Raw genomic sequence first — 13,259 nt, forward strand, 5'->3', positions numbered from 1 at the left:
GGAAGAAAGGGTTCCAAACCCTCACTCAAATTTCATTTTTCAATAACTTTTGATCCGAAGCACCAATTGACGATCTGTTTGCGGCCACGCGATCGCGTTGTTGAGCTCTACAAAGCCCGAAACCTCGTGAGGTAAGAAAATCACGTTTTATTCCTCAATTTCTTCACTTTTGGTTACGAAATCTATGAACAAAGGTATTGAAAAATTGTTAAATTTCGGTGTTTAGCTTCGAATTAGCTTGAGGAACACGTTCACTCTAGCTTATGCAAAGCTCGAGTAAGGTGAGAAAACCATAGCCTTATCTAAATTCTGAATTTGGGTAATGGATATTGAGTTGGGTATATATATATATATATGTGTGTGTGTGTGTGTGTGTGTGTGTGTTGTATATTTGTATTAGGTGGTGTGTTGTAATTTGAACTTGGCATTGTGGACATTTGGAGGCTTGGTGGAGGATTGGTGCCTTGGTGTTTTTCTGAGTTGTGGGGGGCCGTCTATATAGCTTGAGTGGCTGCCTTGGACCAAATGTGGTGATCGGCCAAGGTATGGTTTAAGTTTCGCGTGTATAATATATAATGTCGGGTAAAAACTTAGGCTAGAGAACCATAGGATAAGTTGGAATGCAGGTGTATATTGATGTTTAGTATATTGTTGATGAACATGTTTGGATTTCTGAAGCGGAGTAGTCCATGGGTTCTTTTGGTTATTAGATTATGTATATATGTACTTAGCATTCTCTCCAAGAAACTTGTTTATTTTGTCCTTCGTAGAGGTTAAAGGAGAGTTAAGGTTTTATTTCTGTATTTTAGGCATTTTGGGATACTTGTATATGTATGTAAATATTTTCTGGCTAGCCTTGGCTTCGCAGGTTGAGTTCGGAGCTAGTTATACTGTATTCTTGGCTCTCTATTCACTCTTTCACTTACTCATATCTATGATCTTGAGGTTTCTTCACACGCAAGTTATTCCATCTCAGGAGAGTTGCGCTTTTTATTTCGCGATTTTGTTTTTGCCATTTTTTAAGACTCCTAGTTTATTATATTCTTTCTGTTATTATACGTATGTATTTTATTTTAGAGGTTGTAGCGCTTCGCCACCTCTATTTTACATCCTAAATGTAAAGCTCTTTGTGGTAGGGTGTTACAAAAATGACGTTGCCATCTTTTTCATAATTCTCCTCATTAATTAATATATTAGTTAATCATGTGATTTATTTATTCTGCAATCACTGTTTTGCGTGGTGGTTGCTATCAAACCCAGAATTTTCTTCTTTCTAATATTTGATTATTAGTGATAAATTTAAAATATCTAAATTATGTATTATAATTAAAAAATATATTATTGTTACAAAATGCTAGTGATATTTTTGTCTTTTTATAATTAAAAAATATGTTTTTATAAAACATTCGTAATGTTTTGTATTACTATTATAATACTAAAACACTAAAATAATCAAATATTCTCCTATTTCACATTAAAATTACTCGTATTAAAAAATTAGCCATCATACCCAAGCTACAAGGATTTGAATATCTTTGTAAGAGTTTGGGTATCAAAGCAATCAAGCTAGAGGCAATTTCTTTCATGAATTGAAATTGCTTGCTGTAGTTCAATATAGCTGCAAACCATGGGTAGAATAACGCTTTAAAACGCAGGAGTTGATGAGTTCATTTTATTAAGGGTTTTGTTCGAAATGACATCGAAAACTCATCGTACTCATGACTAGGGGTGACAATTGGGAAAGTCCGTCTCGTCCCACAGAAAGTCTACTTTTTGGCAGGTTGGCCCGTCCCGCTTTGTCTAGTAAGGCAGTCCTAAAATCCCATCCCGCACCGCCTAACTGTGGGTTGACGGGTTAAACCTGCCAAATATTCTTTTTTTATTATTAACTATTAAATAATATATATAACTTTACAATCATTTTAATAAATTTATAATTTCTAAAAGTATAAAAAATTATAATTTTTATATTCATAAACATTAAAATCTTTGTAATTATAAATATCTAATAAACATAATTATAAACCAAGTTTTCATCCAAAACATAATTATAAATATTGTCTCCAAAGCAAAATAAACGTAATTCAAAACATTCAATTTTCATCTTCATTCTATTGTAAGTTGAGCTGGGAGAAGTTGGGTTTTGGCAAAAAAATTACAAAAATGCCCCATTGTAAAAAAAACACTAAGTCCGGCGGGAAAGCCCACCCCGTCCCGCCCAAGCAGAGAGTTTAAGCGTTGCGGGTTAGGCGGGCTTTTGCTATTCGGCAGTCCCAATTTTTCAGCCCAGTCCGCCTTTTTTGGCAAATTACGCGGGTCGACCCGGCGGGTTTAGGCTTGTTTGCCACCCCTACCTATGACAACATGATTTGTACTTTATAAATAGCATGGTTCTACAAATCGAATCGGATCAGTTGGTTCGACATTAACCAGAAATTAGTCATTTGGCCGGTTCGATTGATGAAAAACAAACAACAACAACAACAACAAAGTCTTGTCCCATTAGGTGGGGTCGGCTACATGGATCAAATGACGCCATTAAGTTCTATCATATATCATGTCCACAGAGAGACCGTTTATATGTAGATATTGTTTGGCCACCTCATAGATGGTCTTTCTAAGTCTTTCTCTGCTTTTCACCTATTGTCCATCTTCCATCTCATCCACCCTCTAACTGGATGCTTTGTCGGTCTTCTTCTCACATTTCCAAACCATCTGAGACGCGATTCTACCATCTTTATCACAATAGGTGCTACTCCAATTCTCTCTCTCTCTTATATCTTCGTTCCTTATTCTATCCAAACATGTATGACCACTCATCCATCTCAACATCTTCATCTCTGCCACACTTAACTTATGTTTGTGCTCCCCTTTGGCCGTCCAATACTTTGTACCATAAAACATAGCTAGTCTGATAGCAGTGCGATAAAATTTGCTTTTAAGTTTTAAAGGCACTTTTTTGTCACATGCCATTTTGACTAACCTGCTTGGATCCTATGATTTACATCATGTTCAATCTCTCTATTATCCTGTATGATGTACCTAAGATACTTAAAACTTTTAACTTTTCATAGGATGTGTTCTCCAATCTTCACCTTTATGTTAGGGTTTTTCCTTCGACTACCGAACTTACATTCCATATATTTCGTCTTGCTATGGCTTATGCGCAGACCATATACTTCTAGAGCTTCTCTCCATAAATCCAGCTTCTTATTTAGGTCTTCCCTTGACTCTCCCATAAGGACAATATCATCGGAAAAAAGTATGTACCATGGTAAAGGCTCTTGGATATGCTCTATGAGTACTTCCAAGACTAATGTTAAAAGGTATAGATTTAAGGATGATCCCTGGTGTAACTCATTACCAATAGGAAAAATTCATCTGTCACACCACCTTGAGTCTTCACGTCAGTTGTAGCCCCATCATAAATGTCTTTATGTGCACGAATATATGCGATCCTTACTCTCTTCCTTTTCAAAACCTTCCATAAGACCTCCCTTGGCACCCTATTGTACGCTTTCTCCAAATCAATAAACACCATATGTAGATCCTTTTTATTACTACGATACCTCTCCATCATCCTTCTTAACATGTATGTAGCTTCGATGGTGGATCTGCTTAGCATAAACCCAAATTGGTTCTCTGTTACTTCTGTCTCTTGTCTTAGCCTCCGTTCTATCCCTTTCCCATAACTTCATGATGTGGCTCATGAGTTTGATCCCTCTATAGTTTTCGCAACTCTGTATATCCTCCTTATTCTTGTAGATAGGTACCAAGATGCTCTTTCTCCACTCATTTAGCATCTTATTTGACCTTAAAATGTCACTAAAAAGCTTGGTTAACCAACTGATGCCTTTCTCTCCAAGGTCTTTCCAAACTTCAAGTAGAATATTATCGGGTCCAACTGTCCTGTTATTTTTCATCCGCTTTAGAGCCTCTTTTACCTCAAAGTCTCGAATCCTTCGATAGTTGTTGAAGTTTTGATCTTCTTTCCTCGTGCATAACCGACCAAGGCTCGGAAGAGTCTTCTGTCTTTCATTAAATAACTTGTAGAAGTAGCTCTTCCACCTTTCATTGATCTTTTCATCTTGAGTCAAAACCTCTTTATCTTTATCCTTTATGCACTTAACCTGTTTTAAGTCTCTTGTTCTTTTTTCACGGCTATTTACGATTCTATATATACCTTTTTCTCCTTCCTTCATGTCTAAAGACTGGTAGAGACCCTCATATGCTCTTGTTCTTGCTTCACTTATAGCCACTTTTTTCTCTTTCTTAGTTGCCTTATATTTTTTTCTAGTTATATGCATTGCGGTACAAAGACCACTCTTTAAAGCACTCCGTTTTTGCCTTTATCTTTTCTTGTACACTCACATTCTACCACCATTACTCATTGTCTCTTGATCCTGTCCCTCTAGATTCACCAAAATTTTCTTTTGCTGTTCTTCTAATAACTTCTGTGATCTCCCTCCACATCTCCTCTGCGCTTCCATCCCCTTCTCACTTTGCCTCTTCTCCTACCCATCTCAGAAAGCTTCTTTGTTACTCACCTTTCATCCGCCACCACCTTGTCCTTGGATTCTTCGTATGATGTCTTTTTCTCAACTTAAAAATCCATGATGAGCAACCTATGTTATGTTGTTAAACTCTCTCCTGGAATAATTTTAGAATTAATACAAAATTTTTGATTGACTCTCCTTAACAAAAAAGGTCGACCTGAGAGCTTGTCATGCCACTCCTATAGGTTATAAGATGTTTGTCTCGCTTTTAAAAACATGTATTTGTGATGAGAAAGTCAAAGGTTGAGCAGAAATCCAAAATAGTTTTACCCTCAGCATTGACCACTCCGAAACCACGACCTCCGTGAATACTTCCATACCCAGTTACTTCTCTTCCAACATGGCCATTTAAATCTTCTCCTAAGAAAATCTTATCTCTCGAAGGTATGTCTTAGACCAAACTCTCTAGATCCTCCCAAAGCCTTATCTTGTGTTGCTCGTCCGAATCCACCCTTGGTGTAGGCACTAATAACATGAAAAATACCTCCTTGCATCACAAGTTTGATAGAGATGATCCGATCACTCAACCTCTTAACATCCACTACATCCTTCTTCCCCTACTTATGCATGATAATACCTACTCCATTCCTGTTCTTCACCTTTACTATATACCAAAGTTTGAACTCTGAGGTATCCAACTCCCTAGCCTTCGTGCCGACCCATTTTGTTTCTTGTAGGCACATGATGTTAATCTTCCTCCTTGTCATGGTGTCCACCACCTCCATAGATTTTTCTATTAGAGTGCCTATGTTCCATGCCCCAAATCTCAACTTTCTGTCATTTCGCCCTTTACCTTTACCCCTTTCTTTGTGAACTAGCTTATTTACTCTCGTCCGTTTATGAAAATGTAGTAACCCTTGCTCATTTAACACTACACACAGGCACTAATGCACCGGGTCTTGCTCATTTGATATTGTACTTGAGCCATACATATAGCACGTTGCTTCCGGGCAACGACCTAGTTTTAGCGCAATAACGTCTTTGATTCATGTCATGAAGATTCGAATAAGTTTTTATATTGGTTGTCAAAGGCCTAACACAACCCTCCTCCTTTATTCGGGCTTGGGACCGGCTATGTATCGCAAGTGTAACATAGGTGGAGTTTGATTAATGAAAAACCACTGACAAAAAATCAATAAAAAAATTAGTCGATCCAGCAGTTAACCGTTGAACCAGTCTAGTTTTTGAAGAGTTCAGTTTAGTCCTAAACCCCAAAATGATGTTGTTTTTAAGTTAAAAATATAAAATAAAATAGAGATTTCTCCTCTCTTCCCAACCCGCTAACCTTAAACACACTAATTTTCAGTACTCAGAAGCAATGAACACCCAAATTCAAACTTCAACAGCATGATCCAGCAGTCCCACCATTGTTGAACTCTTCTCCTTGGCCATAGGGTGCCGCTGCCACCGGCAGTGACAGACAAAGAGTGTCGTCATCACCTCTAGAAGGTCTGCTTAGCCCCCCTTCTCTTCTATGTCGCACAAAGGTCTGCTCGGAACTCTTGGCGTTGCCATCACGAACAGTTGCTTTTGTCGTCCCTGTTTTCATCGGTCATGAACGGTTGCTCGATCCTCTTCAAGCGCATCATCTTTTTTTGTGGAATCAATGCTGCTTAGAGCCCTTCCAAATGCAACGACTACACCTTGTAGCTGATGAGAAGAGTTCGACGATGGCAAGATTGCTGGGCATTGGTTGCTGCTGCTGAAGTTTGAATTTGGGTGCTTCACTGCTTTTTAGTTCTTAGGGTTAGTGCCTTTGGGATTAGTGGATTGGAAGAGAGAAAGGGAGAATATCTGTTTTATTTTATAACTTAAAATGGCGTCGTTTTGAGGGTTTAGGGCTAAACAAGAAATTTTCCAAAAATCGGACCAATTCAAACGGTTCAACAGTTAACTGTTGGTTCGACCAATTTTTTTACTATTTTTTGCTAGCTGTTTTTTCCGTCAACATACCTGACAAAAGATCGGTTCCTAGTTAACTTTGTCAAACTAGTCGATCCGATTTGATTTTTCAAAAACATGGTTTAGATTCTTTGTATAATTTTTCTATTTTTGTATTCTCTACTTTTAGATGCTGAGTTTTCTATTTTTAGATTCTAAATTTTTGTTGCTGAATACTTAATTAGAAGTTATTGTTGACATTTTTGTGATACTTATTTTTTGTTGTTGATGGGATGAGTTTTGTGTAAGTTTATATTTTTCATTGTTGTTGAGTATTTGATTATTAGAAGTTGTTGAATTTTTTTATTTCGATTTTTTGTTGTTAATGTAATGAGTATTGTTATTGATTACTTAATTAAAATTTAGAAAATAATTAATTTAAAGATGATTAAATTTAAATATTTAAAATTATATATTAAATTTTTAATATTTTTATTATATATTGAATTAAATCAATTTAATTATAGTTTAACTCTAATTAGACTATTAAACTATTAAACCAGTCACTCTACTGGTTCAATAATCAGTTAAATTTTCGCAACCTTGGTAAATAGATGACAACTTGGATATTTACAAAATTGTCAAAAATTGGATGCCATAGAAATTGTGATGTGTGCGTCAGTGCGTGGTAGTGTGGTACTGTTATTTATTGGTTATGTTGCAAAGCCAATCCTTCTAAACCATGGATGCTTGTGGGTTTTAATTTGGTTTGATTTTAACGAAAAATACAATCGAACTAAGCTATAAATTTAATTTCAGTTTGTTTTTATTTCATTTAAAAAATTGAACCAAGCCAAACCTCATCAAAGTAGTATATTAATTTGGTATTGGCATATAATATATGTTATGATAATGTCTAAAGTTATTAATAAATAAAAGAAATAAAAATCATTCAAACAAAAGCAAATAAAAATCATTCAAACAAAATATAGTAAATAATTTTTGGTTTTTTGGTTCTTTTTCATTCAAACAAAATATAGTAAATAATTTTTTATTCTTCTCTCCATTATCGTCATTCTCATCGTTATCATTATCTTCTAATTAATTTTACTGCGTTATCTACTGACTTTTTATTTAATTTTTTTATTATCAAAATTTGTAAATTTTCAACTCAAATTTTCATAAAATAATTTTTTTGTTTCATCACATTATTTAGTTAAAAATTTTAGTGTTAGAATAAAGATATTTTGGTGTTAAAATAAAGATATTTCAGTATTATTTTTTAAAAATTTATATGTTGTTTTATATATTAAATACGTCGTTTTCTTCTTATACGTAAATGCATCTGTTTATTTTTCCTTTTGAATTTTTGTACTCATTCTATTTAATTTCGCTGTATTATCTACATATTTTTTCACTTATTCTCTTTCTATTAAAATTTGTGAATCTACAACTCAAGTCTTCATAAAATAAGTTCTTACTTCTTTCACATCATTTAGTTGAAAATTTCGATATTAGAGTAAAGATATTTCGATATTATTTTTTAGATTTTTATGTTTTATTTTATATAAGAGATAATCATTCAATTTATTAAATGTGTAATATTTTTTAAAAAGATTCAATATTTTTTTGTGTCGTATTACTGAAGTCTTGTATCAATTCGGTGCTATCTTATTTTATTTTATAGAGTCAATGTAATTTTTTAGTATACAATTTACATTTTACATTATGTATGTATTTAAGTTCTGATGTCACTTTAAAAAAAATTTGGTGTTATTTTTATTTTTGGTAAGAATTCAATCCAATAAGTATGAACTTATGTTCATTCAACTAAATAAAAATTACAATATAGTACAAGCATATTCATTCAAGTAGAATATAAAAAAAATACTCGTAGAGAAAAAAACAAGAGCAACAAAAAGAAAGAAAGCAAGAAAGAAAGAAAGAAGAATAAGAAGAAAAAAAATACAATATTAAAAAAGATATTTCTATATTTTTTAGCAAAATTTTGGTATCAAAATTAAAATATTATTTTGATGTTATTGTTAAAATATTTCGGTGTTATTTAAATATTTATTTTAATTTAAAATAAATTAAATTAATATTAAATTTAATGTTAAAAATATTATTTATTTTTTAAAAATTTGTAAAAATTTAGATATTTTTATATAAGAAATATTAGAAGACTAATATTTTTTATTAATATTTTATTTTTTATACTATTAAAATTTAAGTTTAAAATTTATAATTTAAAATTTAATATAAAAATATTTTTGTTAATCAAATATTAACAAATAAATATCATATAAAATTGTTATCGTAGTTAAAACAAAAAAAAAGTCTCTCTTGTAAGTACCCGTCTTCATGCAACTTGAGTTGCCTACCAAAATCCAAAGAAACCTTGAACGTATCACGCAATTTAGTTCGCAAGAGGACTACACCAAATGCAAATACACCCATGATGAAGTACAGCAGAGTATTATATTAATATTTCTGAAGCCGAAACACCACAACTTCGCAAGACAAGGACACATCTATGTTGACCCATCCTAATTTGTTTTCCACACAGATGACAGAAAGTGAAAACCACGTCGTACTGCATCACCATCAATCCTGTACCCTCTATAGAGTAGTAGTATTTCATAATTTCATTAATTATTAGGTTGTGTTTGGTTTGGTTTGGTTTGGTGTTTCCAAATCATAAATACAGAATTTGATATAGGAGATATAAAATGATTAAATATATAATATTTAATCATTAAAACGATAAGTAAATTCCAAATGAGAATATATTCTCCCCGACTTTTTCCTTTATCTGTATTTCTTAGTCTCTATATCCCTGTAGCAAATACAGAATCTAAACAAACGTTGTTGTTGTTGTAAATTTTTCAAACACAGCACATCAAAAGCAACACAAAATCTACCTACATACACAGATAGATACAGAGAGAGAGAGAGAGAGAATCAGAGATTGTTAACAAAACACAAAAGAAAGCATGAAACCCCATCAACCAAAGCTGAAGACCCAACTCTTCTCCTGCGGCTTCTTCCGCCACTGTGCCCAAACTGTTCTCAGCCCCACCGGCAACACCCTCCACTCACCACCCCTCCCCAACACTCCTCCACCACCGCCACCGCCGCCACCACCACTACCGCCTCATAACCTTCGCAACTCATGCGAGTCCTCCACCTCTTCTTCTTCCTCCGCAACCTCCCAAAGCTTCACCCAATGGAGATTCTCTCTCCCGACAACACCCTCCACCACCACCACCACTACTCCTCCTCCGCCACAACAACCACCACCAACTCCACCACCGCTTTTACTTCCCAACAATCTCGAAGAACTCTTTCACCTCTCCGAGCTTCAACTCACAACCGGCTCCGAATCCGACCGCGCCGCAGCCATCCACCTTCTAGAACGTTCTCTCGTCCCAAACCCTCCTCAGGACCAACCACCATGTCCACCCGCCCTCCTCCGCCACGTCATCCGCCACCTCACCGCCACCACCAAGATCCTCTTCGCCCTCTGCCTCTCCCCCTCCAACCGCCGCCTCGCCGTTGAGGCGGGAGCCGTCGCAGCCATCGTCGAGTCCGCCCCTGACCTCGACGGCGCACCCGCCGAGCGCGCCCTCGCCGCCCTGGAGCTGATGTGCACGGTGGCGGAGGGCGCGGAGGCGGTGAGGGCTCACGCGCTTGCAGTGCCTGTGATGGTAACCATGATGGGGAGGACGGGTGCTCGCGGGAAGGAGTACGCGATCGGAGTGCTTGCGGTGGTGTACGGAGGTTCTGCGGCTGCGGAGAGGGAGACGGCTGCTCCGCCCGAGGAAGTGGCGCGTGCAGTGGAGCTTGCGCTTCAGGGAGAGTGCAGCGCGAGAGGAAGAAGAAAAGGAAGCCAGCTTTTGAAGACTCTTCAGCTTCTTTCTGACTCAAATTATGAGTCTCCTCACTCTCACATCAATAATGAAGATCAACCAACTTGAAAATCATTTTCATGTTTGCGGACATAGTGTTATGGAATATTAAAATCATTTAAATTCCATCAGCTTTTCTTCTTATTAGTGCTAGCTCCTGTTTTTGTTGTTATCAACTTTTGTTAAGAGAACCAACATCGAATTATGTTACTACTTTTGAATGATGTAGCTTAGTTGTTATTATAAGACTATCAACATCAAATTATGTTATGAATTTATGTGATAGTTAGTTGTAGGGTTTATTTATAGTTGAAGACTGGCATTAAGTTAAAATTTTATAGTTGTTGTGGAGTTAATAGGTAAAATTTATTAGATAATTAATTTAGTCAAATTGAAAAATATTAAAAAATTGTTAGAATTTATTATTTTTGTTTATTATTTAAAAATATAAGATAAAATATATTATTTAATTATTAAATTAAAAATTTTTTAAATTTTTTAATTTTACATAATTGCGTGAATTTTCGCCATATTTACATATATATAATCATTGAATTTACCTACCATGTCATGGCATTGTTGAAGTTCAAACTAGTTCGTATAGTGGACCTAAAATTTTCAAATCTAGGGCTCATTATCAGCTTCCATTTTGAGAGTGGCCGATCCCACTCAATTGAAAGCCTAAGTCAGTAATTCCGCAACTGATATATATAAATCATTGTAAATATGGTCTCACACTTTATAAAACTTTAAATATTATATAATATGAGATCATATTTATAACTCGATCAATTAAAATAATATAATATTCAGTTATAAAGACGTGGCATGATAGTACATAATTTAGATGCATATATAAAAATTTTTTCTATCAATAAAATATTAAGATTAATCTCTATTTGGTATTAGAAAAAGTATATATAAAAAATAAAAATATTAAATAATATAAATAATAAATATGTCATATGTTTAATTCAACAAGTATGTATATAATTATATTTATTATTTTTAATTGGATAGTTATTTTTTTTGATTTGATTTATTCATGCACAGTTAATAATGACTGAATGTTCAATTCATTAGATGTACAGATAATTATTCTACTATTAAAATTTAAGAAATAATTTGAGATAGAGTATTTTTTTACTTTATTAAATTAATTATAAAACTTATTATTCATATTGTTTACAAAAATTATTGTTTACCTAACAAAATCATTTACATTATTGAACACTAAAATTACATACGTTGGACATGCATAAACAATAAAAACAATAGTTAATATCCAAAATTTATTTTTGGTTAAAGTGCAACAATAGACAATACTAATAGTAATAGTATGTATAAAGAGGTAATTTTGTCGACCACACAACTTTTATAGATTTTAATGCAAGTGAATAATTCAAACATGTTAATGAAAGTGAATAATTCAAGCAAGCATATATATATTGGTGAAATTGAGCATGTCAGATTCACGTGGAGTGGGGTTAAGTTTCAGAAATAATATTTCTGAAGCGGCTGGTGTGTTTGTTTTTGTAGGAAAGAGATGTCAGATTTGGGTGAGAATCAACGGTGTGCAACGGAAGACACAGATCAGTGTGATGGCTCCATTGCTGAACATGGTATCTTGATTCCTGCGAGTGAGGGCTAGATAAAATATTCTATCTTGTGTATAAAATGGTAACTAAATCAAATATTTCTTACACTCATCAATTACTTTAAAATTGTGGTCATTAATTGATATTGGGGCTACAACTGACAGTGACATGCACAATTTGGCTGCATGTAATGTCAGTTCACTTAATTTGATTTACAAAAAGATTTTATATATATAAAAAAATTCAGTTGTTATTATATAAATTATATATATTTTAATAAAATAATTAATTATTAAAATAATTAAATCTGATAATAGAATAATCAAATTCTGTATGAATATTATTGATAATTAATTTTTTATATAACATATATGGTTGTTTAAGAACACTTATAGTATCTTTTTTAATAAATGAACTATACAAATACATTAAAAATTTTAAATTTCCTGATTTTTAATAAAAAGTTTCTCTATTTAATCCATTTTATTTAAATATAATTATAACCTAATTTTTTTATTAGGGTTGCAACAAAATGCAGAAATTTCAATAGATTGTATCTCTAGAGTTTAGCTTTTAGGGATAATTATTAATGTAAAATATTGTTGATAAAAAATTTACATTGTTAGTTTAAATATTCATACATTTATTATTTTAAAAAATTTTAAATCTTTTATATCTTGAATATCCTTTACCCTAAAGTTAGAAATAGGAAAAAAAAAAACAGTAATGCAATAATTGTCATACACATCACATAAATTACAATGTCTACAATACAATGTAGGAACTGAGAACAGCAAGTTAATGGGTCAAACTCACAAGTCTATAAATAAATTTACGGAGATTGTCTAGATTCGACTTGTAAATTCAAATAATATTATTTATTATAAAATTATTTTAAAATATATATATATATATATATATATATATATCATACATAATTATAATATATATTTATTTAAATTTAAATATTTAAAATTAATAATTTTATCACAAAATACATAATAAATTAAAATAGTAATATAAATGATAATGAGTATATTTAAATCCTTCGCAATTATACAATAAGTACAAAGCAAAACTCAACCACAAAGCAAAAGCAAGACATGAAATCAGGGGCAAAAGCACAAACACAATAGAAGCAGGAGTTAAAATTTAAAAATTCAAACTAGGAGCAGAGTCAGAAGTAGATGTAACAATGATCAAAACAACAAAATAGAGACAAAATGAGTGAATAACAAAGCAGATCAACGGTAGAAAATATAGAAGGAGAAGGTTGAGAAGTACGAAAGAAACAGAGGCTGGGAGTACTAGAG

General features: G+C 33.2%; 1 protein-coding gene across 1 annotated transcript; it reads left to right on the forward strand.

Moving 5' to 3' along the window:
• The first annotated feature begins 9,134 nt into the window (after window positions 1–9,134).
• LOC112716144 (uncharacterized) lies at window positions 9,135–10,618 on the forward strand. Its single transcript, XM_025768008.3, has one exon. It carries the CDS (start codon window positions 9,434–9,436, stop codon window positions 10,415–10,417), a length of 984 nt encoding a protein of 327 aa, XP_025623793.1. The 5' UTR covers window positions 9,135–9,433; the 3' UTR covers window positions 10,418–10,618.
• The last annotated feature ends 2,641 nt before the right edge of the window (window positions 10,619–13,259 follow it).

Source organism: Arachis hypogaea, chromosome 10, assembly GCF_003086295.3.
Source record: "Arachis hypogaea cultivar Tifrunner chromosome 10, arahy.Tifrunner.gnm2.J5K5, whole genome shotgun sequence".
In the NCBI taxonomy this organism is placed as follows: domain Eukaryota; kingdom Viridiplantae; phylum Streptophyta; class Magnoliopsida; order Fabales; family Fabaceae; genus Arachis; species Arachis hypogaea.

What these genes read in the sequence shown, in the direction of transcription:
- LOC112716144 (XM_025768008.3), top strand. Translation starts at nt 9,434, where the DNA reads ATGAAACCCCATCAACCAAAGCTGAAGACCCAACTCTTCTCCTGCGGC.